Here is a 23,319-nt window from a genome sequence, read left to right as displayed (position 1 = left end):
CCAGTGGTCAGAATGGCCCCAGGACTGCAGCCCACCAGATTTGTCAAGGACACAAAAAATGAGTCAGAGAAGTCTCCCCCAGCCCTTAGCCCTGTGTACCAACCATTCCAGGCAGTGTCAGTGTCTCTGCTCCAACAGGTGTGTGCCCATGGTCCTAACTGCCTGGCACTGGTCAGTCCTAGCTGGGCATGGAGCTCCCCTTTGAGAACAGGGCTGTGCCAGGACTGTGGGAGACGAAGTACTAGCTCTGATGGTTCTCACTTGGACAGCAACCAGCTTAGTCCTACTAACCTGGGTCCACCTGAGCGGGTAGAAGGGAGCTTCCCTGAGCCAAGGAATAATGCTGAATTCAGGCCACAGGCAGAAAGAAACAGGACACAGAGAAGATTCCAGGAAAAGAGGAAATCTGCTCCCAGTACACACCACCTCCCTCGTGGAGGCAAAGAGGAAGAGGCAGAGTTCTAGAGCCATGTCCTAAATGAGGTGAGCAGGATCCAGGTTTTTCAGGTCCTATTTACGGACTCACACTAGTCATGGAGTTAGAGCTGGAAGAAACCTTAGAGGCCATCTAATCTAGCACATGCATTTGATGAAACTGAATTTGCTGATGAAATGGAAGCTCAGGTCATGAGATGAGGAACAGCCTGAACTCTGGGAGCATGCTGTTTGGGTTTGAAGTCTGTGTGACTCACTTCATACTGCATATTGGCTTGAGACAACTTACATCTTCATGAGCCTCTCCTCGTCTGGAAAATGTGCTTAATTAGAGCTACCTTGTAAAGTGGCTGAGAAAATCAGGTAAGGCCCATATGCTAAAAGTACCTCGTATAGTGCTTAGCATACAGGTGCCCCTGACCCTGAGTTCTAGCCAAGAAAACGAATACAGAAGCAATGTCTACTGTTTTCAGACCTGGCTCATAACCCTTTCTGCTCAACATTCTGTGTTCTCTTCTCTGATCAGCACCGTGGATCCAGCAGAGAAGCTCAAATCTAGAGGTTGCGGGGTGACCAGGAGGGAGGGAGCCTGGGTTCCTGAACGCACCCCTCCACAGACCACACTGCTTTGCTACAGGAGTTTGGTGACTGTGGTAAACTGCTGAAAGTCTGGGCTTGTTTCTTACAGCTGTTAGGCTACTCTACTTGGCAACAGAGAATTATGAGCTGGGAAAACACAAAATGGCGATACGGAAATTGCTTTTAAAAATTCAATTTAGGCTGGGCATAGTGGCTTATGCCTGTAATCCCAGCACTTTGAAGGGTCTCGTTCTGCTGACCTTGTTACATTCTTGGAAGATAAATCTAGTGCCTCAGTAAAAGTGGTTACCGTTTAGATTGGTGCTGCCCAACAGAACTTCCTGCAACGATAGACACGTCCTATGTATCTGCACTGTACATTACTATGTTGTACAGGTCGCATACAGCTACTGAGTGCTTGAAATGTGACACCCGAGGAACCAGATGTTTAACTTTAGAGTCAAGCCCCTGGGTTCTCACGCCAGCACAGGTACTTTAGAAAAATTTGTATAATTTCTACTGATGGTCAATGAACCAATACCAGTTTAAAAGCTTTCTTGGCTGCATTCAACACAATATAGTCAGAAATTTTAGAATGCGTACCTTTTTTTTTTTTTGAGATGGAGTCTCGCTCTGTCGCCCAGGCTGCAGTGCAGTGGCACCATCTCGGCTCACTGCAAGCTTCGCCTCCTGGGTTCATGCCATTCTCCTGCCTCAGCCTCCTGAGTAGCTGGGACTACAGGCGCCCACCACCATGGCCAGCTAATTTTTTGTGTTTTTAGTAGACAGGGGGTTTCACCATGTTAGCTAGGATGGTCTTGATCTCCTGACCTCGTGATCCACCCGCCTCAGCCTCCCAAAGTGCTGGGATTACAGGCGTGAGCCACTGCACCCGGTCTTTTTTTTTTTTTTTTTTGAGACAGAGTCTCACTCCGTTGCCCAGGCTAGTGTGCAACGCCGCAATCTCAGCTCACTGCAACCTCCACCTCCTGAGTTCAAGTGATTCTCCTGCCTCAGCCTTCTGAGTAGCTAGGACTACAGGCGCCCACCACCACGCCCAGCTAATTTTTGTATTTTGAGTAGAGACAGGGTTACTAATTTTCAGTGGGTGAATCTGAATGAATTGGCTGAAAGGGTAATTATACTGTTTGAATTGCTAAGAATCCTTGACAAACTATTCATTTTAAATACATCTCACCACAACCACTCACCTTTCCACTCCCCACCCTCTTATGGGCAGCCAAGGAGCTTTATTTGGGGACCATGCCCAGGAACACAGGTGGCGGGACTAAGGCCCACAGAGATGATTCCAGGCGTTCAGGGCCCCATGGCCCTTGCAACCAACCAGTTTTGCTACCAGCCCTTCCCAGATGCAACTCCATCGCTGGATATCCAGGTCCCAAAGCCATTCCAGGATATCTCACTCCCTTCCCAGAGAACTGTTTGATACACGAAGAGTTTTACAAAATCCAAAATAATTTTATTCACATTTTCAGATTTTTGCTTCCACAAGGTGTTCAGCAAACATGCTAAGGCGACAGAATGTCTAGTTGGTCACGACATGCAACGCTGACCACTCAACTGATGACAGCAGTGACCACGCCCACCTGAGCTACCAGCCCCACAGCACAAAGGGGGTTTGCGGGAACACACCAAACCACACAGCAACCAGCAACCTGAGGTAGGTCTCTTTACAGTACAAAAACTTCTACGCCAGTGTGAGACACTGATTAGCAAGAGCTGCTTCAAGTTGCAGACTTTGGGGGGAGAGAGAGAGAGACTGTGCGACAACTGCGGTGAGAAAGGAAAACAGACCCACGGAATCCTGAGCCCTGCCACTGAACTGTGGAGGTGTGGGAAGAGGCAAATGAAAAAGCGCCACCTCAAAAAGCAGCAGTTGGCTCCGGGGCTTGGAACCAACAGGTCTTGGAGCTGGAGAGCTCTGTGCAGTGGCCAGCTGTAGGAACCTGAGGCAGTGGGACTCTCTGTGGATAGACTGATTCTTGTTTAGAAACAACAAAAGGCAGGAAAGAAACTCCCTGGCTCGGAGGAATGTCTCTGTGATTCCCATTCCCAATGGAGGGAGTGAAAAGGGGCCCGGGCTTCGCCCCGCTGCTCTCCTGACAGAAACAGTAAGTGACACCAGGACAGAAGGCAGGAGCCCTGAGAACTCACGGCGCTCTGCATGGTCTCCAGCTGCCCAGCCCGTTCCACCCACCCCGGAGTGGCCATGGGGAGGTGGCAGAGGGGGCTGTCGGAGGGCCCACTGTTGCCACACGTCTTCCTTTGGACACCCAGAAAACCTGGCACCGTGAAACCACCAGCTAGAGAAGAATGAAATGCTACCCTTCCTACAGTCTAATAGCAAAACCAGATCTCTAGTACAGCAAACTGTACAAAAATGATAGAAAGGAATATGCACTGTTATTAGCACAGTGCTTATTTTAATATAAAATAAACAGCTTACATTTTCACTGTAAATATAGGCTATGTACAGAATTATATATAGATATAGCTACACGTATAAAGCTTCATTATAGGCCTCTGATACAATTATAATAACGGTTCCCTGAACCTTTTAGAGTGCAATTAAGAACAAAAACTAAATTTTGTTTACATGAATATGGAATAAATACAATAATCAAAATATGACTCTCCCTAAAAGTGAAACACACAAGCCAATCCGGAACTGCTGTGCGAAAGATAAAATCGAGAAAGGCAAGGTTTCCGTAGGAGGACGCGATGAGGGGCCCGCCCCAGGCAGGGAATGGCAATGCTCTAAAGAAAAGAGACTGTGTCAACAGGGAGGAGTCAGCCCTTGACAGCGACCTTGTTCTCTGCAGCAGCAAACATGGCATAGAATCGGGAACTGTCGTTGGACAGAAGGACCGATGGGGTGTCAAACTCCACCACCTGCAAAAGAAGGAGATGCCGTCAGGACGCAGCTCTGGGTCATGCAGGGTGATTCAGAGGATCCACTGCTCAGGAAGGGAGGGAAGTCCCAATGCCCCCGAGGGTAGAATCTGGGGACAATTCAACAAGCCCTGAGTGCACCTCCCTGCTTATTTTTTTATTTTCAACTATCCAGGGTGTAAGGGAAAGGACAGAGAAAACGACTTCCAGCATTTTTACAGTATGCGGTTTTGCCTAATAAAGTATTCTCATAGCAAAAAAAAAAAAAAAAAAAAAAAAAAGAGAGAAAACGACCTCCAGACCTCCTTCACATAAAACCAAATTCCTTCAGCCTTGGGAGCAAAGGAACCAACCAACCAGGTCTATAAACTGCAGGAAGCTGGTGGCTCACACCTGTAATCTCATCACTTTGGGAGGCTGAGGCGGGCGGATCGCCTGAGGTCAGGAGTTCAAGACCAGCCTGGCTAACATGGTGAAACCCTGTCTCCACTAAATATTCAAAAATTATCCTGGCATGGTGGTGGGCGCCTATAATCCCAGCGACTTGGGAGGCTGAGGCAGGAGAATCACTTGAACGCAGGAGGTAGAGGTTGCAGTGAGCTGACACTGTACTGCTGCACGCTAATCTGGGCAACAGAATGAGACTATCTCAAAAAAGTAAAACAAAATAAAATAAAAAACAACAGGCTGGGTGCGGTGGCTCATGCCTGTAATACCAGCACTTTGGGAGGCCGAGGCAGGCGCATCACCTGAGGTCAGGAGTTCGAGACCAGCCTGACCAACATGGTGAAACCCTGTCTCTAGTAAAAATACAAAAATCAGCTGGGCGTGGTGGCACATGCCTATAATCCCAGCTACTGGGGAGTGTGAGGCAGGAGAATTGCTTGAACCTGGGAGGCGGAGGCTGCAGTGAGCAGAGATCATGCCATTGCATTTAAGCCTGGGCAACAACAGCGAAACTCAGTCTCAAAAATAAATAAATAAATAAATAAAATTAAATTAAATAAACTGCAGGGGAGAGAAGTTGCAGCTGAAGTCAAGGGCACACCAGACAAATGTCATTTTGTTATACAAGCTGATCTAACCCTATAGAGGGAAATGGAAGAGCTCAGAATGTCTAGTTGTCAGGGAAAAAAAAGGAAGTCAGGGAGTGACTTAGTCAAGTGGCCATTCCTATGATGGACATCTATGCAGCCACGGAAAATCACGTGCAGCAGAACCCCGAATGATATGCTGGCAGAACCCACCTCCTGTGGCAGAGGCTGAAATGCATATACCCAACTATCTCAGCCTCCCCCGCCACAGGGCAAAGGCATGGAACATAACCTTGGTTAAGGAGATGTAAGAGGAAGTCTCCTTGGTGCTTCTAGGAGAGGGTGTCCTGCCCAGTGGACAGGCCACGAGGAGAACGTGAACATGTCCTTTCTTTGGACACATGTCCTTCCTTTGGTTGGGGGCTTGAGCAGGCATCCTGTACCAGCAGGGGAAGATGAGTACTGGTTGAGAGTGACGCAGAGCCCCACACTGCTGGGCTGCACAAAAACCAACCCTCTGCCCTCCCGTTTGCCATGTGGGATAACAAAATCCTATCCTCCAAACCCCTTTTAGTCTGGTATTTTGTGTCTACAGCAGAGAGCATCCCATCTGTTGGAGTCTGTGTGTGCAGATGCATGAAAAACACGGGGTAAGTCAGTGTACTACAATGCTCATCTCTGGGGGCAAATGGCTTACCATCCTGTTTTTGCCTTTATACTTTTTTGGTGTTTTTGTTTTTGTTTTTTAGGCTTTCCTAAAATTACAAGGAAATTTTAATTAGCAAGAAAAAAATTAAGGAAAAAGAAGGATAGAGTCTCTCATAAAGAGTGAATCGGCTCCCCACTCCAAAACATCAAGCCAACTATAGAAAGAAGGGATCTCAATTTGTGTTCTTAAGAAAGAATTTCTGGCTGGGCATGGTGGCTTGTGCCTGTAATCCCAGCACTTTGGGAGGCCGAGGTGGGTGGATCACCTGAGGTCAGGAGTTTAAGACCATCCTGGCCAACATGGTGAAACCCTGTCTCTACTAAAAATACAAAAATTAGCCAAGCATGGTGGCACATGCCTGTAATCCCAGCTGCTCGGGAGACTGAGGCAGGAGGATCACTTGAACCCTGGAGGCGGAGGCTGCAGTGAGTCAAGATTACAACACTATACTCCAGCCTGGGCAACAGAACGAGACTCTGGCTCAAAAAAAAGAATTTCCCAGATGTTCTTGGTCCCATCTATTATACCTTACTAGGCTCTATTTTAACACTTATGTACAAAGTAGTAGCTCAATATATCTTATGTATGACAGAATCTCAGTAAACACTTAGTTTAAGGCAAACAAAGATAGTCACAAAAAACATTAGTGTGAAAATAATTTCAAGATGAGGAGAAAAATCCTTAGCCCCCAAGTTCTCTCAATTCAGCTTTGAAGCCCAGGCTGAACCTGCCCTATTTAACACTTTTCTCAATATTTCTCCACAATTTAGACAGTGTGCTGGCAGTGGGGTTGCTGGCCTGAGTCCTGTCCCATCTCCTTCACTTCCTTTTTTAAAATCCTACCAATTTTTATTGTTTGCTTTTTTTTTTTTTTTTTTTTTTTGGAGATGGTCTCACTCTGTCACCCAGGCTGCAATGCAGTGGCACTATCTCGAATCACTGCAACCTCCGCTGCCTCCCAGGGTTAAATGATCCTTCCACCTCAAATTCCTTAGTAGCTGGGATTACAGGCACAAGGTGTGTGCCACCATGCCTGGCTAATTTTTTGTATTTTTGGTAGAGACGGGGTTTCGCCATGTTGCCCAGGCTGCTCTCGAACACCTGAGCTCAGGCAATCTGTCCACCTCGGCCTCCCAAACTGCTGGGATTACAGGCGTGAGCCACTGCACCCGGCCTACTCCACTTCCTATGAGACTTCCACTTTCCCTGAGACTCTGTCTCCTCATCTGTAAAGTAGAATTCATGCTATGTCTCTTTCTAGGTTGTTGTGATGACTAACTGAATTTTGAGAGATTATATGTAAAGCACTAAGCACAGTGCCTGATACACAGTAAACATTCAATAGAAGTAGCCATTATAGTAGCTGTTGCTGTGGTAGCTTCTACAATAGAAGACATGTTACCCATTATAAATGTCTTGCTATTTCCTCCAAATTATTAATTTACTTTTATCCTAGGGGCACACAAAGGAGGTATTTGTCTAACATAAATGTACTTAACATCACCTGTGCAAAGAACTGTAGTGCTAAACACTGCTGGGCCCTAAAGATGAATGAGCGGTGACTCTGCCCTCAGAGAGCGTTCAGAGAGTTTTCTAGGGAGACAGGGCATTGCACAATTCCTATCAGCTGAGGCAGAAGAGCTACAAGAGAGGTACAGATACAGCCTAGGGCAGCTGAGGCAGCCAGGGGGTTTCATGGAGGCTTTGGCATCTGGGCCATGTCATTCTTCAGGGACAGGCAAGTTGTGAGCAGGTGGATATGGGGGAGAGAAGGGCAAAGGGCCTTTTAGGTAGATGGAACTGTCTGAGTAAAGACAAATAAAAAGCTTGGAGAATGCAAGATGTCCATAGCCAATGGCGCCTGTAAGGGAAGAGTGGAAAATGAAGAAGGCAAGGCTAGGGCCAGGCTGTGGGAACGCCTGAAACAACAGGGTAAGAAGTTTGGCGCTGCTACGTGATTGCAAAAAAGCAAACATGTGCTGGCTGGTCTCAATAGGCCTCTGTGGGGGTGATCACTGTGGATGTGAATGAGTCACTGAGTATCTATACTCTCTGGCCCAAGTATGCCAGGGGTGATCATTGTGGATGTGAATGAGTCACTGAGTACATATACCAGGGATAATTGTGTATGTGAATGAATCACTAAGTATCTATAATCTCAGGCCCAAGTATGCCAGGGGTGATCACTGTGTATGCGAATGAATCACTAAGTATCTATAATCTCTGGCCCAAGTATGCCAGGGGTGATCACTGTGTATGTGAATGAATCACTAAGTATCTATAATCTCTGGCCCAAGTATGCCAGGGGTGATCACTGTGTATGTGAATGAATCACTAAGTACATGTACTCTCTGACTTAAGTCAAAGTGTCATTACTCACAAGCAACAAAAGGACAAATAGTAAAGTAAACTGAGAACCCCATCAGAGTGTGCCTGAGTAATCTTGTGATTAGGAGGCTTCATCTCTCCCAATAGCAACTAAATAGAGTTGCTGCAAGTGCTTATCTGAATGCCCAGAACGCTACAAAGATGGCAATCAGTCCATCCCTGCCAGGAGCCAGTTTCCTCCCAGATATGCCAAGCCAAAGTCCCTGAAGGACTCGGTACCTGTCCCTGGGCCAGCACCATAATCCTATCGGAGCCTAGAACCGTGTGCAGGCGATGGGCAATGGTCAGCATGGTACAGTCTGCAAATGCTTCTCTGATGGTCTCTTGAATCAATAAGTCTGTCTCTGTGTCCATGGCAGCTGTGGCTTCATCTAAAATCAGAATCTGCCAGAGAAGCAGAGGAGAAAGAAACTCGATTAAATTCCTTAAGCATTCTGGTTAATCTAGATTTTACCAAAATGTATTTGATTATTAAGTTTTATACCATCTACTGTTTTTTTCTAAGCAAGCACACATATATGTAAAAATATCCTTTTACTTAGAAGTGATACAACTTCAAAACCATGTTTGCCTTGATTTCCATAACAGCATGTTTGTATAATACTGATCTAGGCTGGGCTCATGTCTATAATCCCAGCACTTTGGGAGGCCGAGACAGGCAGATCACGAGGTCAAGAGATCGAGACCATCCTGGCCAATATGGTGAAACCCTGTCTCTACTAAAAATACAAAAATTAGCCAGGTGTGGTGGTGCACACCTGTAGTCCCAGTTACTCGGGAGGTGGAGGCAAGACAATCGCTTGAATCCAGGAGGTGGAGGTTGCAGTGAGCCAAGATCACACCACTGCACTCCAGCCTGGGCGACAGAGCGAGACTCTGTCTCAAAAACAAAACCAAACAAAACCAAACAAAACTAATCAAATACTTGCCCCTACATGCTCTGTGACAGTGAGTATGTGCAATTAATCCTTTTTTTCCCTTGAATCCAGTATGGCTGGTAACATTAATCTTTCTGGACATTCCTTTTCCTGTTTGTAAATGAAGGGGGTTGGATTTGATGACCTTAAAGTCTCTTGCAGTTTTAAAATCTATATCGGCCGGGCTCGGTGGCTCACGCCTGTAATCCCAGCACTTTGGGAGGCCAAAGCAGGCGGGTCATGCGGTCAGGAGTTCAAGACCAGCCTGGTCAACATGGTGAAACCCCATCTCTACTAAAAATACAAAAATTAGTCTGGCATGGTGGTGGGCGCCTGTAATCCCAGCTACTCAAGAGGCTGAGGCAGGAGAATCGCTTGAACCCGGGAGGTGGAGGTTGCAGTGAGCCGAGATTGTGCCACTGCACTCTAGCCTGGGGACAAAGCAAGACTCTGTCTCAAAATTAAAAAAAAAAAAAAAATACTATGTCTATGGTTTGCAGTTGTACAAAACTACTCAATGGCCAGAAACAAAAGTCAGTCTTGGATGAAGTTAAAAACAAAGCAACCCCTGTTCTCCCTCCCCAAAACCCAATATACCCAAACCCGATATACCCAGAACCAATATACCCAAACTCGATATACCCAAACCGATATACCCCAAAACCGACACACCCGAACCTGACACACCCGAACCCCACACACCCGAACCCGACCCTGACATACCCAAACCCGACATACCCGAACCCAATATACCCAAACTGTGTCAGGGTTAGAGTTCTTACTGGCCATGCTCTTAGAAAGTGCCAACAGGGTTCACAGCCAGGAATACCTTTGGACCCCACTGCGTCAGGGAAAGGCTGCACTAAAACGTTGTCATTCTCTGCTGCTGCCCCTTCCCCGCCAACCACGAACTGCCTTACCTTACAGTGGCGGAGCAGGGCTCTTGCTATGCACAAAAGCTGCCGTTCCCCCACTGAGAAGTTATCCCCATTCTCCATCACTTCAGATTCAAGTTTCAGAGGTAGCTGAGCAATCTAGGGAAAAGGAAAGTAGAGATCGGAGGGGTAAGAAACTAAGCTGAATTTCCTGAAAATCCAAGGACAACAAGAAATTATTCTGAAACAGATGAAAGAACTATTAGCCAAGAACCTGCCTCATCTGGAACGAAGGTGCAGGTGTACTGATCATGTGCACTAGGACCCACTTCCAAGGCAGTCCATGATTCCAACAGACTATTCTATTAGCTTTATACCATTAAAACATCCCAGAAATTCCAATGATTTCATGTCCCCAAAATTCAGGCAGATAGTGGGCCTTAAGTTTTGGTTCTGAAAATATGGTCATGCAATAGGAAATAGAGTAAGGAAAAGTACTCTCCTTTTGAAGTCCAAAGCTGTAGGCCCGTGACTGTGAAACATTTTTTGTAAGCTGCAGAACTTACTCTTCAAATGAGAGGAATCCCGGTAGAGGAAAGGAAAAAACAGAGCTCATCTACTAATAGTTGAATTAGGGCAGGGGATCCCAGGCCTGACTCAACCCAGGCACACCAGAGACCTCACCCCAGGCCAGGGGTATCAATCTGTACACTACAGCTGCTCGTGCGGGCCTACTGAGTTATCCCAAAAGGTCTGTGGCCCTTATGCACACTGTGTGCTTTATGCAGACTCAATACGTTATGTATCTTTTTTTTTTTTTTGAGACAGAGTTTTGCTCTTGTTGCCCAGGCTGGAGTGCAGTGGTGCGATCTCAGCTCACTGCAGCCTCTGCCTCCTGGGTTCAAGCGATTCTCCTGTCTCAGCCTCCTGAGTAGCTGGGATTACAGGTGCAAACCACCACACCCAGCTAATTTTTGTATTTTTAGTAGAGACAGGGTTTCATCATATTGGTCAGGCTGGTCTTGAACTCCTGACCTCAGATGATCCACCTGCCTCGGCCTCCCAAAGTGCTGGGATTACAGGTGTGAGCCACTGCACCTGGCCACGTTATGTATCTTTTGCATACATGTGGATGCTTCAAAGTATGTTACACTGTCATGACTAATAAAACAAATTAAAAGCATCACTTAATTCTAAGTAGTTGTCATTACTATCTTCAATCAATGGATAGTGCAAGGCCAAAATGACTGTGAGCAGTGTGGGAGGTGGGACTGGGAGAGATCAGCTTTTCCTAGGTATCTGAAAGACTTGGAGAGCCCTGCCACGAAGCCTTCGTCCACAGGCATCCTGGCGGCACAGCCAGACCAGACAGGGTGTGGCAATGGCACTGCCGTGCTTCCACCCTCACCATCCCAGCACGGCTCCCCCAGGCTCTTCACTTACACATTCTTTCATGTGTGTCCTCTCCAGGGCATCCCAAATCTGGTCTTCAGTGTACTGGTTGAAGGGGTCCAAATTTGATCTAGGGAGAAACACAGGAATTTCTCAGTGGTCCCGCCCTGAAGTGACCTACTGGCAAAGGTTGTCTGTGGAAGATGTTTAACACACATGCACGGGGAGAGAAGACTCCAAACCTTGACAATCACAGACGGCTCATTCCCCAACCAGCCAGATGGGAGCTCTGACTGCACAATGGGCCACCTCCTCATCTCCATAAAACTTGATTTATTCTTTTATTATTTTTACTATGTAAATAATACTAGTTATAGAACAATTTATAAATGCAAATATTGGCAAATATCCTTCTAGATTTTTTCCTGTGCATGCATTTGTTAAAATACATCTTTCAGGTGGGTGCGATGGCTCGTGCTTGTAATCCTAGCACTTTGGGAGGCCGAGGCAGGTGGATTACTAGAGGTCAGGAGGTCAAGACCAGCCTGGCCAACATGGTGAAACCCTATCTCTACTAAAAATACAAAAATTAGCCAGGCGTGGTGGTGGGCGCCTGTAATCCCAGCTACTTGGGAGGCTGAGGCAGGAGAATTGCTTTAACCTGGGAGGCAGAGGTTGCAGTGTGCCGAGATCACACCACTGCACTCCAGCCTGGGCGACAGAGTGAGACTCCATCTCAATAAATAAAATAAATAAAATAAAATAAAAAAATAAAATAAAATAAAATAAATAAAATAAAATAAATAAAATAAAATAAAATAAAATAAAATAAAAATCTCTCCGTACATACAAACTTAGAAAAGCACCCTCTTTCTCTTGGTCTACCTGGTTCACAGCCCTGTCATTGAGCATGGGGCTCCACGACAGCTGGCCTGACCAGCAAAAGAAACTGATCCAGTAGAAGGGTGGAGGAAGAAGCAGAGAGAGAATAAAGGACAAGTCAAGAAAAAGGAAATTTCCTGGCACAGAAGACCAGTTTGGGGGCCATTTTTGTTTACTGTGCCAACAGTATCTACCTCAAGGAAATCAGAGGTGATACCAAAAGAACGAGACTAGATTTTTTTTTTTTTTAGTCTCTGTAACCCAGACTGGAGTGCAGTGGTATAATCCCGGTTCACTGCAACGTCTTCCTCCTGAGATCCAGCTATCCTCCCACCTAAGCCTCTTGACTACAGGCGCACGCCATGTTATTTTTGTATTTTTTTGTAGAGATGGGTTCTGCTATGTTGCCCAGGCTGGTCTCAAATTCCAGCGCTCAAGCTCAAGTGATTAGCCTACCCTGGCCTCCCAAAATGCTGGGATTACAGGCATGAGCCACTGTGCCCGGCCAGGACTAGAAATGTTTAGGACAGGAGAAAATTATCTTTGCCACTGAGGATGAGGGTGGAGGGCTGGTGGTGGAACAGGTATTTGGTGGAAAACTGGGATGTTACAGTAATTGTGGATGTCTTGTCTTGATCTACACATAACATTTGGAGGTCTAATAATCTGAAAAGTATTAAGAATAATTTGCTTTGCTCATAAAATTATGCCTGGCATGTGGGAAACAGGAAAATCTCTGGGAGAAACATGGACTTTTGCCCTGTGCCACACACCTGTCTCCATACCTGGGGTTACTAATTACAGGCATGCAAATACAATCACGTCATTATCACAGAACTCTGGTGAAACGGGGAGAGCAGGCCGGCACTGCCTCATTTCTGCTTTGTGAGCATCTCTCGATCTCCTGGGAGATTCTGACCCGCCCTGCTCTCCAGTGCCTCTTGCCCTTTGCACAGCATTTTTCCCGCTTGGAACATGCTCACTTCTCACTACCCCTGGCCTAGGAAGTGTTGTTTAATACTATACAGTTTAATGGGTTGAACTATGTCTCCCCAAGAGACACCTAAGTACCTAAGAATGTGACCTTTTTTGGAAATAGGGTAATTTGCAGATGTAATTAGTTGAGATGAGGTCATACCACAGTAATAGAGAAGGGTGGGCCCTTAATCTCATATGACTGGTCCTTATGAGAGATGGCCATGTGAAGGCAGAGAAACACTGGGAGGGCATCATGTGACGATGGAGGCAGAGGCCAGAGGGTGCATCCGCAAGCCAAGGAATGCCAAAGATGGCCTCAACTACCAGAAGCTGGAAGAGGCAAGGAAGGGTCCTTCCCTACCGGTTTCACTGGCAGCATGGCCCAACTGACACTTTGATTTTAGACTTCCAGCCCCCGGAACTGTGAGATAGTAAATTTCTGTTGTTTGAAACCATCTAGTTTGTGGCTTAAACTGTTTGTGACAGCCCCAGGATACAAATACAGCGAGTAAGTCCATCAGATGCCGCTGGATCAAACAGCAGGCATGGAGTCCCCCGTCATCCACAAGCGTATGCTTCAGGGAGCCCTGGTAGATGCCTCAAACCACAAATAGTACTGAACTCTATAAATGCCAAGTTTTTTTTCCCTATATATACATATCTATGATAAAGTTTAATTTATAAATTAGGCACAGTAAGAGATTAACAATAATGAAATCAAATAATTATAACAATATGCTGTAATGAACATGATTTGACTGTGGTCTGTCTCTCACAAAATATAGTATGTAATATTTTTAGACCCCGCTTGATCATGGGTAACTGAAACTGCAGAAAGTGAAACCACGGAGAAGCAGGAACTGCTGTTCACAAAAGTGCAGTCTCCTGCCCACTGAGTAGCTGGCCCTATCAGATTTTCTATGGGTGAATATGACAACAAGCATAACATTCTAATTTTTTGAGCCAGAGTCTTGCTCTGTCACCCAGGCTCGAGTGCAGTAGCATCTCAGCTCACTGCAACCTCTGCCCCACCCCCCAGGTTCAAGCAATTTTTGTGCCTCAGCCTCCCAAGAAGTAGGGACTACAGGTGTGTGCCACCACACCTGGCTAACTTGTATTTTTTGGTAGACACGGTTTCCCCATGTTGGCCAGGCTGGTCTCGAACTCCAGATCTCAGGTGATCCATCTGCCTTGGCTTCCCAAAGTGTTGGGATTACAGGTGTGAGCCATTGTGCCCAGCCCAGGCTTAACATTCAAATCACCCAGGTCCATCACACCAGCTGAAGGAGCTTCAGACCACTAAACAATGGGTTCCAGATAGAAAAGGAATGTTTGCATACACTGGTAGGTGGTGCACAGTAAGGCAGACCAGACCCACCTCAACAGGGAGCTGAATCAGGAATGGAAAAATATCTTCCCTCATTAGAGAAGCCAGATGGTCCTGGGTCTGACTCACAGACAGAAATGAAAGCAAAGTTATGCATCCACTTAATCAAACGGTTTCAGTTAAGCGATTGGATAGAAAAGTGTCTGAACATGAGGGCAGTTATTTTTAACAATCAGAACCCCTGGAGTCCTATCTTGCCAAAAGTACATTTTCATCTTTGGTTCTTTATATTTTATTTTTAGCAATAGTCAACACTGACCACTGCTAAATGAAGCCAAGAATATCTCCCAAAGTGTGAGACAATACAGCAATTCACCCTGGATATAGTAGAAAACACTGTGGTAAACCACGCTGCCCTGTCATCTGTGCTGGGTGCTTCTAGCAGCCTCAGTCTTCAGAGCAGGAGATTTTGGGACTCACGTACCTTCTTCTATCAGGAAGCTAAAGGAAACCTTATTTTGAGGTATGCAGAAATGTGGACTGATTGTGGCTTTTAGTTGTTAAGAGTCAGATTAGGTGAAAAAAGTTAAGAGCAAAAGTAGAGCAAATAAAAAAGACTAAAGAGAAAGGCATAGATTGGGTGACTTTCTTTTTTCGTTTTTGAGATGAGGAAGGCAGATGAGACTTTGAAGATGCTGGGAAAAGAAATGTAACTAAAGGTCAAGATCCATAAAGAGGCAAGTCTAAGTGTTTTTTGGAGAGATGGAATATCAAGGTTGTGGTTAATAGTGGGGTCGTGACACATGCTTTAGGAGGCGACGCGGTGAGTGTAGTGAGTAGAGCCAGCCAGCCAGCCTGGGTTCCAATCCTAGCTCTACCACTTTTAGCTGTGTGTCTTTGGGCAAATTACTCTCACTCTCTGGATTTCAGTTTCATCATCTATATAAAATAGGCATAAAGGCCAAGGGCGGTGTCTCACGCCTATAATCCCAGCACTTTGGGAGGCAGAGGTGGGAGAATCTCTTGAGCTCGGGAGTTTAAGACTAGCCTGGGCAACACAGTGAAACCTCACTATTTGGTAAAATAAAATATGCATAACAATGGTGTCTGTCTCATGAAGTTTTGAGCATTTGTTAAATACAATTAAGATGGTTATGACAGGTGGGACACAGTGGCTCATGGCTAATCCCAGCACTTTGGAAGGCCAAAGTGGGCAGATCACCTGAGGTCAGGAGTTCAAGACCAGACTGGCCAACAATGTGAAACCCCATCTCTACTAAAAATACAGAAATTAGCCAGGCGTGGTGGCAGGTGCCTGTAATCCCAGCTACTGGGGAGAACTGCTTGAACCTGGGAGGTGGAGGCTGCAGTGAGCAGAGATCATGTCACTGCACTCCAACCTGGGTGACAACGTGAGACTCCGCTTCAAAAAAAAAAAAAAAAAAAAAAAAAAATTAATGAGCAGATCAAAAGGAGAGGGCACCTGAAGAAGACGAAATGCGAACACTGTTTCTTGCTAATGAATGGGCACCAGGCAGAAGTGCTCCAAGTAGACAAGGTACCCGTCACTCACAGGGGACCAAGACTCAAGAGAGACCAGAGTGACAGCCAGGGACAGCTCATCGTCAGCCTAGCCAGGCTCCAGATAGTCCTCAGGATGAAAAACACTCCAGCTGCGGGGGATAGGACAGAGGCCAGGGCTGGGTTTCCTGGGTCCAGGAAGCACAGGGAGCTCTGGGAGAAGGTGGGGAAAGCTAGGGCCATGAGACAGAGGCCAGCAAACGTGTTTTAAGGCCTGGATGAAAAGGGGCCTCTCTTCTTGGAGCCAGTCATGAGGGCAAAACAATAGAGATCTGCAGAAACACAGGCCGGAGAGCTCAGGCCCACACGGGCAGGTAAGGGAGGTCTGGGATGCAGGTACTAGAATGGATCAACACTCTGGCTAATCTAGGAAGGGGTGTGGTCCCACATGATCTGGCCTATGATTTAGATTAATTATATTTGTACACAGAACAACTCAGCAATTTATATCCTGTGACTTTCTGAGTTTTGTTGGTTTGATTTTGGTTTTACCTTGCTTTTCCTCTAAGAGTTCCTTTCAAGTTTTAATTGTTTGCAGGTGTCTCAAGAAGAGGTACCCACCCTCAATACTGGCTAATGGTGGTGGAGGCGCAGTTTCCAGATTCAGAGTCTCTAGGAGGTAGCTGAGGAAACAGCTCATGTATCCTGCCTTTGCCTTGGGAAACTCATCATAGGCTTTCTATCTTCTAAGAAAAGCAAAAGAATACCGGCCGGGTGTGGTGGTTCACGCCTGTAATTCCAGCAATTTGGGAGGCTGAGGTGGGCAGATCACCTGAGGTCAGATATTCGAGACCAGCCTGGCCAACATGGTGAAACCCCATCTCTACTAGCTGGGCATGGTGGCCCATGCCTGTGGTCCCAGCGACTCAGGAGGCTGAGGCACGCAAATCACTTGAACCCAGGAGGCAGAGGTTGCAGTGAGCTGAAACTCCAGCCTGGGCGACAGAGCGAGACTCTGTCTCAAAAACAAAAGAATACCAAGAGCTGAACATTTTCTGGGATCCATAAGAAACCTGACAGGATAAAAGGAAACCTTAGGGGATAAAGGACAAGTCTGGCATTTAATTTTTCCTCAGTGTCTACTACTGACTAAAAAGCCAAAATTAGAGCTGGCAGAAAATTTAACTGAAACGATTTTCTCACTTTGCACAGCTGACTTCCTAAGCTGCACTCTAAGCTCAGTAGCTACAAACCCAGGACAGCAGTGTACCAACTACTGAGTTAGCCACAAAGCAGCCAACATTTCTTTCTCTGGAGAGAAATGGTTCCAATTCCACTAAAGCTACAGGTCTATGATGTTCTACCCACAGCAGCTGCACGTGCCCACGGTCAATTCTTTTTCTTTAAACATTTTATATTATTTTAAAAAGCAGAGACGTGGTCTCACTATGTTGCCCAGGCTGGTCTCAAACTCCTGAGCTTAAGTGATGCTCCTGCCTCGGCCTCCCAAAGTGCTAGGATTACAGCCATGAGCCACTGAGCCCGGCATCATGGTCAATTCTTAACCACTAACTCTAGAAGCTCCCAATTCACAAACCCAAATGAAATGCTATAAAATTTTTAAATTAAAACTGAGGCTTCTTGGTGGCAGCATTTTCTCAAATTTAACATGCTTTATTTCTTAATTCTCTTCCAAATGATGATTAAAAAAAAATAGTTCTTATGGCCAAAAACAAATATCGTAAGGCCAATTTTTTTTTTTTTTCAAAGTGTTCCTGTGGCATTTAAAAATAGAGAGATTTATGGGAAAAGCCAATTAGGCAACATTTTCCTTATTTATTTATTTATTTAGAGATGGAGTTTCACTCTTGTTACCCAGGCTGGAGTGCAATGGCGCGATCTCAGCTTAATACAACCTCCGCCTCCCAGGTTCAAGTGATTCTCCTGTCTCAGCCTCCCAAGTAGCTGGGATTACAGGCATGTGCCACCACGCCTGGATAATTCGTATTTTCAGTAGAAAGGGGTTTCTCCATGTTGGTCAGGATGGTCTCAAATTTCCGACCTCAGGTGATCCACCCGCCTCAGCCTCCCAAAGTGCTGGGATTACAGGCATGAGCCACCACGCCTGGCCAATAAATTCTACTTTTCTTCTGATATCGCTTGTCTGACCTTACTACCTCAATACCCAAAGAGAATGGTTTATTATCAACCACAGATACAGTGCATGCTGTCCAGATTCAACTACAGAAATACCAAAATAAACATACCCTAGGGTGTTGACTCTACACAAACACAGGTGAGAATTCTGCTGATTTACTACTATGGACTACAGGTTTGTGTGCCCCTAAAATTAAATTGTTGAAACACTGACCCCAATATGATGGTATCTGGAGGTAGGGCTGTAAGGAGGGGTTTAGATGAGATCATGGTTTAGATGAGATCATGAGGGTGGGGCCTCAAGAAGAGGAGACACAAGAGCTCTCCTCTCCGAGGGCACACACCACAGGCACACACTGAGGAAAGGCCACGTGAGGACAGAACAAGACAGCCATCTGCAAACCAGGAAGAGGGCCTTCAGCAGACACCCATCCCGGCCTTCCCAGCCTCCAGAACTGAGAGAAATAAATTTCTGTTGTTTAAGCCACCCAGTCTATGGTATGTTGTTATACACAGCAGCCTGAGAAGACTAAGGTATCTACCAAAGTTCCTTGAGTTCAAATGCCATTTCCAAAGGTAGAGGGGATAGTTTTAAAACAAGTCAGAACACTGCCTATGATTATTTGAAATCAGGTTGGTACCAATTTTTTTGAAAACTGCTAAAAATTACTTTTAGAATGATTTTTTAATAGACAGGGACACAAATGATGGAAATCCACTGTTTTTAGGAGGGAGAAGCTTAAGGGTAAAGGTAGGATCAGGTAAGCTTAGGAAAGATAATGTGATGCTTTCTCCTTGGTCTGTTTTAATCTCTGGGATTAATCTCAGGGATTTTATCTCTGGGATTAATCTCTTGGTCTGTTTTAATCTCAGGGATTTTATCTCTGGCATCTTGGCAGATTTCAGAAAGCGACATAATTCCAGAGTATCAAAGAAGACACTAGAAAACGAAATAACATGAGGAGTAATAATGCCTGAAAGCCACCATTGGAACTGGAACTTTTGGCCAGGTACAGTGGCTCATGCCTATAATCCCAGCACTTCGGGAGGCCGAGGCGGATGGATCACTTGAGGTCAGGAGTTCAAGACCAGCCTGGCCAACATGGTGAAACCTCATCTCTACTAAAAATACAAAAATTAGCTGGGCTTGGGGGAGGGCGCCTGTAATCCAAGCTACTCGGGAGGCTGTGGCAGGAGAAATCACTTGAACCCAGGAGGTGAAGGTTGCCTGGAGCCAAGATTGTGCCACTGCACTTCAGCTTGGGCAACAGAATGAGACTCCGACTCAAAAAAAAAAACAAAAACTGCAACTTTTAGCACACCTAGGAGAGATGATAGAATGGAGTGGGAGGCAGGTGAGGATGACGTTGTTGAGGCTGATGACAGCAGCCACCATTTGCCGAATGCTTACCATTTGCCAGGCCCTGTGCTTATATAATGTACATGAACTTACTCAACCTTCACAGCAACAGATCTTTAAAGCATCCCCATCTTATGGGCGAGGAAACAGGCACAAGAGTGGTTAAATAACTTGTCCGAAGTCACGGAGCAGAGCTCTGAGCCCAGATCTCTCTGGCCTCTTCAACGCTGTGCTGCAGGCCTCCCTGTCCCCTTTAGTCAACCAAGTGGCGTGTGCAGTGGGGCTGCCTCTCCCTTCTGCACCAGCAAGCACATGGAGTAGTGGGAAAAGCACCAGACTAGAAATGGTGAACTCACGGTCCCAGGGTGTGGTGCTAGCATCGTGTGGTCCCACATGCCCACCCAGCCTCTAAGCGAGGCACGAGGCATGCACGTGCTCAAGTTCTCACCTGACAGTGCCACTAAACAGCACCGGCTCTTGAGGAATGATGGAGAGTTTGCTTCGGAGGTCGGCAAGGCCAATATCACTGATTCTCACTCCATCAATCTTGATGCAGCCTCCAGATAACTCCACCAGACGGAAGAGGGCCATCCCCAGCGAGGACTTCCCTGATGAGTCAGAAGACATGCGAGAGAGGAGCTGTTAGCAAATTCTGTGAGGACAATGCTGGTTTAGCCTCAGGGCAATGCCAACTGTTTTTCTATTTCTATTCAGTTGTTATTTCAACTGATTAACTGAGATAATGTATAAAATGATAGAAAAAAGTGATTAACTTTCCTGAGATACAAGGCAGACACCTTCAAATTACACAGCTTCATCCTGAGAAGGAGGGGAAGGGACCATTCCATTTTCATTTTTTTTGAGATGGAGTCTCGCTCTGTTGCCCAGGCTGGAGTGCAGTGGCACGATCTCGGCTCACTGAAACCTCTGCCTCCTAGGTTCAAGTGATTCTTCTGTCTCAGCCTCTCGAGTAGCTGGGACTACAGGCGCGCGCCACCATGCCCAAATAATTTTTGCATTTTTAGTAGAGATGGGGTTTCACCATATTGGCCAGGTTGGTCTCAAACTCCTGACCTTGTGATTCGCCCACCTCGGCCTCCCAAAGTGCTGGGATTACAGGCATGAGCCACTGCGCCTGGCCGACCATTCCATTTTCATGAAAGTAAAATGGAAAAATGCTTCCTGGTTACCTTAGGAACAGGTGCACAGAGCTGAATGCTTCTTAGGCAAAGTCAGGAGAACAGAGATCTTACAGCAAGCAGTTGAGGGGCAAACCAGAGGACAAGATGCCTTTTCTCTCCCTATCCCCTCATTACAGCTGAGAGAGAGACTAAGACAAGGCCTCTTGTTGCCATGGCAGCAGCTGGGGAATGGAAGAAGTTCCAGGGATAAACAAACACGCACGGGAAGGAGGTTTTGCCTCGACTCAATGAGTGGCTGTCAATGGCTCTACTGTGACAGGAAACTATGGCAGAGAACAGGTTTGGGGGACCAGTGTTATTACAGCGGTCAGCAGAACCGGTTAACCGAATCTTCATTTGAAAAGTTTTACATAAGTACTATGAGATAACATCATCAAGCTCCCATAATCTTACTTCTATCATTTTGGGCACACTTCCTTTCAGTCTTTCCTCAGAGTTGAGATCGTATCAGAAATGCAATATTGTAATTGCTTTTTTTCACTTAACACTGTATTGGCCACGCATGGTGGCTCACGCCATCCAGCACTTTGGGAGGCTGAGGCGGGCGGATCACCTGAGGTCAGGAGTTCGAGACCAGCCTGGCCAACGTGGCGAAACCCTATCTCTACTATAAATACAAAAATTAGCCAGGCATGGTGGCAGGTGCCTGTAATCCCAGCTACTCAGGAAGCTGAGGCAGGAGAATCGCTTGAACCTGGGAGGTGGAGGTCGCAGTGAGCCGAGATCACATCATTGCACTCCAGCCTGGGCAACAGAATGAGACTCTGTTTCAAACAAAACAAAACAAAACAAAAGCATTGTATAACAGGCAGTCAACCATTTTAAAAAACATTTTCAAGATACAATTTTAGTGGTTGCAATATTCCATCATGTGAATGTATTCTTGATCAATCAGCCCTCTTAGGGTGAACATTTAGTTTATGTAAAACTTATAATAACGTTGTGTCCTATATCTTAGTGCTGAAACTTCACTGCTACCTCAGACGATTTCCTTGGGAAAGAATCTGAAACTACTATGTCAAAGGATATAAACATTTAAAAGGTGCTCTCTCTATAGTGCCAAAAAGAAAATAAGTTTGCCATAGTCCTGTCTACCTTTCTGCAACTTGGTTCCATGGTTTAGATTTAGAACTACAGTGTTTTAGCTGTTGAATCATTTTCCTTGGCCGAATGCCTGGTTCTTGACCCTCCTACCCTTCTTTTGCCTCCGTGTCATAAAAGACCTCTCATGAGGGCCTCATCGAGATCACCATGACGCTGTCTCTTCAGCACTCATGGAGGGCACAAACAGCCCACCTTGCCCCAGTGTCTACAGCCACAACCCTACTGTCGGGATCTGTCCCCTGGGCATACCTCTGTCTTACAGCCTAATGGGAGCCTGAAAACACCCATAAAGTTTGGAAGAAGTAACGCCCAGGAACTTGGAAAAAGCTGTATTAGGACCCATCTTCCTAATGCAATAATCCCCACATGTTTCTACCAGAAACAAGTTAGGAAACTTGGTTTGTCTAGCAGCATAGTTCTTCTCCTAGAAATGAATGACTCCAGGCCGGTGGGCGCAGTGGTTCACTGTAATCCCAGCACTTTGGGAGGCCAAGGTGGATGGATCACTTGAGGCCAGGAGTTTGAGACTAGCCTGGCAAACTTGGCAAAACCCGGTCTCTACTTTAAAAAAAAAAAAAAAATTAGCTGGGCATGGTGGCATGTGCCTGTAATCCCAGCTACTCCAGAGCTGAGATCACACCACTGCACGCTAGCCTGGGCGACAGAGCGAGACTCTGTCTCTCAAAAAAAAAAAAAAAAAAGAAAAGAAAAGAATGATTCTGTTCAGAGTTGGGGGATTCAGTTCCTGGCCCCTTTCCCAGATAGAAGAAGGGGAGGGAGACACCCGCTCTGGGCCAAGGCAGTGCTTTAAGAGCTAAGCTAAGGGAGCCAGGTGCAGTGGCTCACGCCTGTAATCCCAACACTTTGGGAGGCCGAGGTGGGTGGATCACCTGAGGTCAGGAGTTTGAGACCAGCCTGGCCAGCATAGTGAAACCCTGTCTCTACTAAAAATACAAAAAATTAGCTGGGCGTGGTGGCGGGCACCTGTAATCTCAGCTACTAGGGAGGCTGAGGCAGGAGAATCACTTGAACCCAGGAGGCAGAGGTTGCAGTGAGCCGAGATCACGCCACTGCGCTCCAGCCTGGGCAACAAGACAAGAGCGAAACTCCGTCTCTAAATAAATAAATAATTTTTAAAAAAAATCTAAGCCAAGGAAGGAATGGTGCTCGAAGCAATGGGTCAAGTTGTTCCACTTTAACAAAAGGCACGTAGATTTGGACCACCTGGACTGGAAGACTTTAGAGTCCTCTGAATCTGACCATCTTTGCACTGATGGAATGTGCTGGTAAGAAAGGCAGTGAAGTCCTCGACTGACATGAATGACCACAGAAGAGTTTCCAAGTTTCCCGTGAAACTTGGAAGAAGCTCTGTTAAGACAGAGTGTAAATCAGGCTTTTTTTTGAGATGGAGTTTCACTCGTTGCCCAGGCTGGAGGGCAGTGGTGCAATGTCAGCTCACTGCAACCTCTACCTCCCAGGTTCAAGAGATTCTCCTGCTTCAGCCTCCCGAGTAGCTAGAATTACAGATGTCCACCACGCCCGGCTA

General features: G+C 46.2%; 1 protein-coding gene across 4 annotated transcripts in view; it reads right to left on the bottom strand.

Annotated features, from left to right (window-relative positions):
• Nucleotides 1–2,472: 2,472 nt before the first annotated feature.
• Nucleotides 2,473–23,319, bottom strand: part of ABCC5 (ATP binding cassette subfamily C member 5) — a 95,457-nt gene continuing 74,610 nt past the window's right edge. For all 4 annotated transcript variants that reach the window (XM_007971941.3, XM_007971940.3, XM_073023413.1 and 1 more), the window contains 5 exons: nucleotides 19,916–20,075; nucleotides 11,294–11,372; nucleotides 9,896–10,009; nucleotides 8,278–8,442; nucleotides 2,473–3,927 (listed from right to left, as the gene is read on the bottom strand). In XM_007971941.3, the coding sequence (XP_007970132.1) occupies nucleotides 3,826–3,927; nucleotides 8,278–8,442; nucleotides 9,896–10,009; nucleotides 11,294–11,372; nucleotides 19,916–20,075 (620 nt within the window). In that variant the 3' untranslated portion in view covers nucleotides 2,473–3,825. The remainder of the gene's footprint in view (nucleotides 3,928–8,277; nucleotides 8,443–9,895; nucleotides 10,010–11,293; nucleotides 11,373–19,915; nucleotides 20,076–23,319) is intronic.

Source organism: Chlorocebus sabaeus, chromosome 15, assembly GCF_047675955.1.
Source record: "Chlorocebus sabaeus isolate Y175 chromosome 15, mChlSab1.0.hap1, whole genome shotgun sequence".
Taxonomy (NCBI): domain Eukaryota; kingdom Metazoa; phylum Chordata; class Mammalia; order Primates; family Cercopithecidae; genus Chlorocebus; species Chlorocebus sabaeus.
Note: the sequence above shows the minus strand (reverse complement) of the source record. Positions and strands in the feature narration are given on the sequence as shown.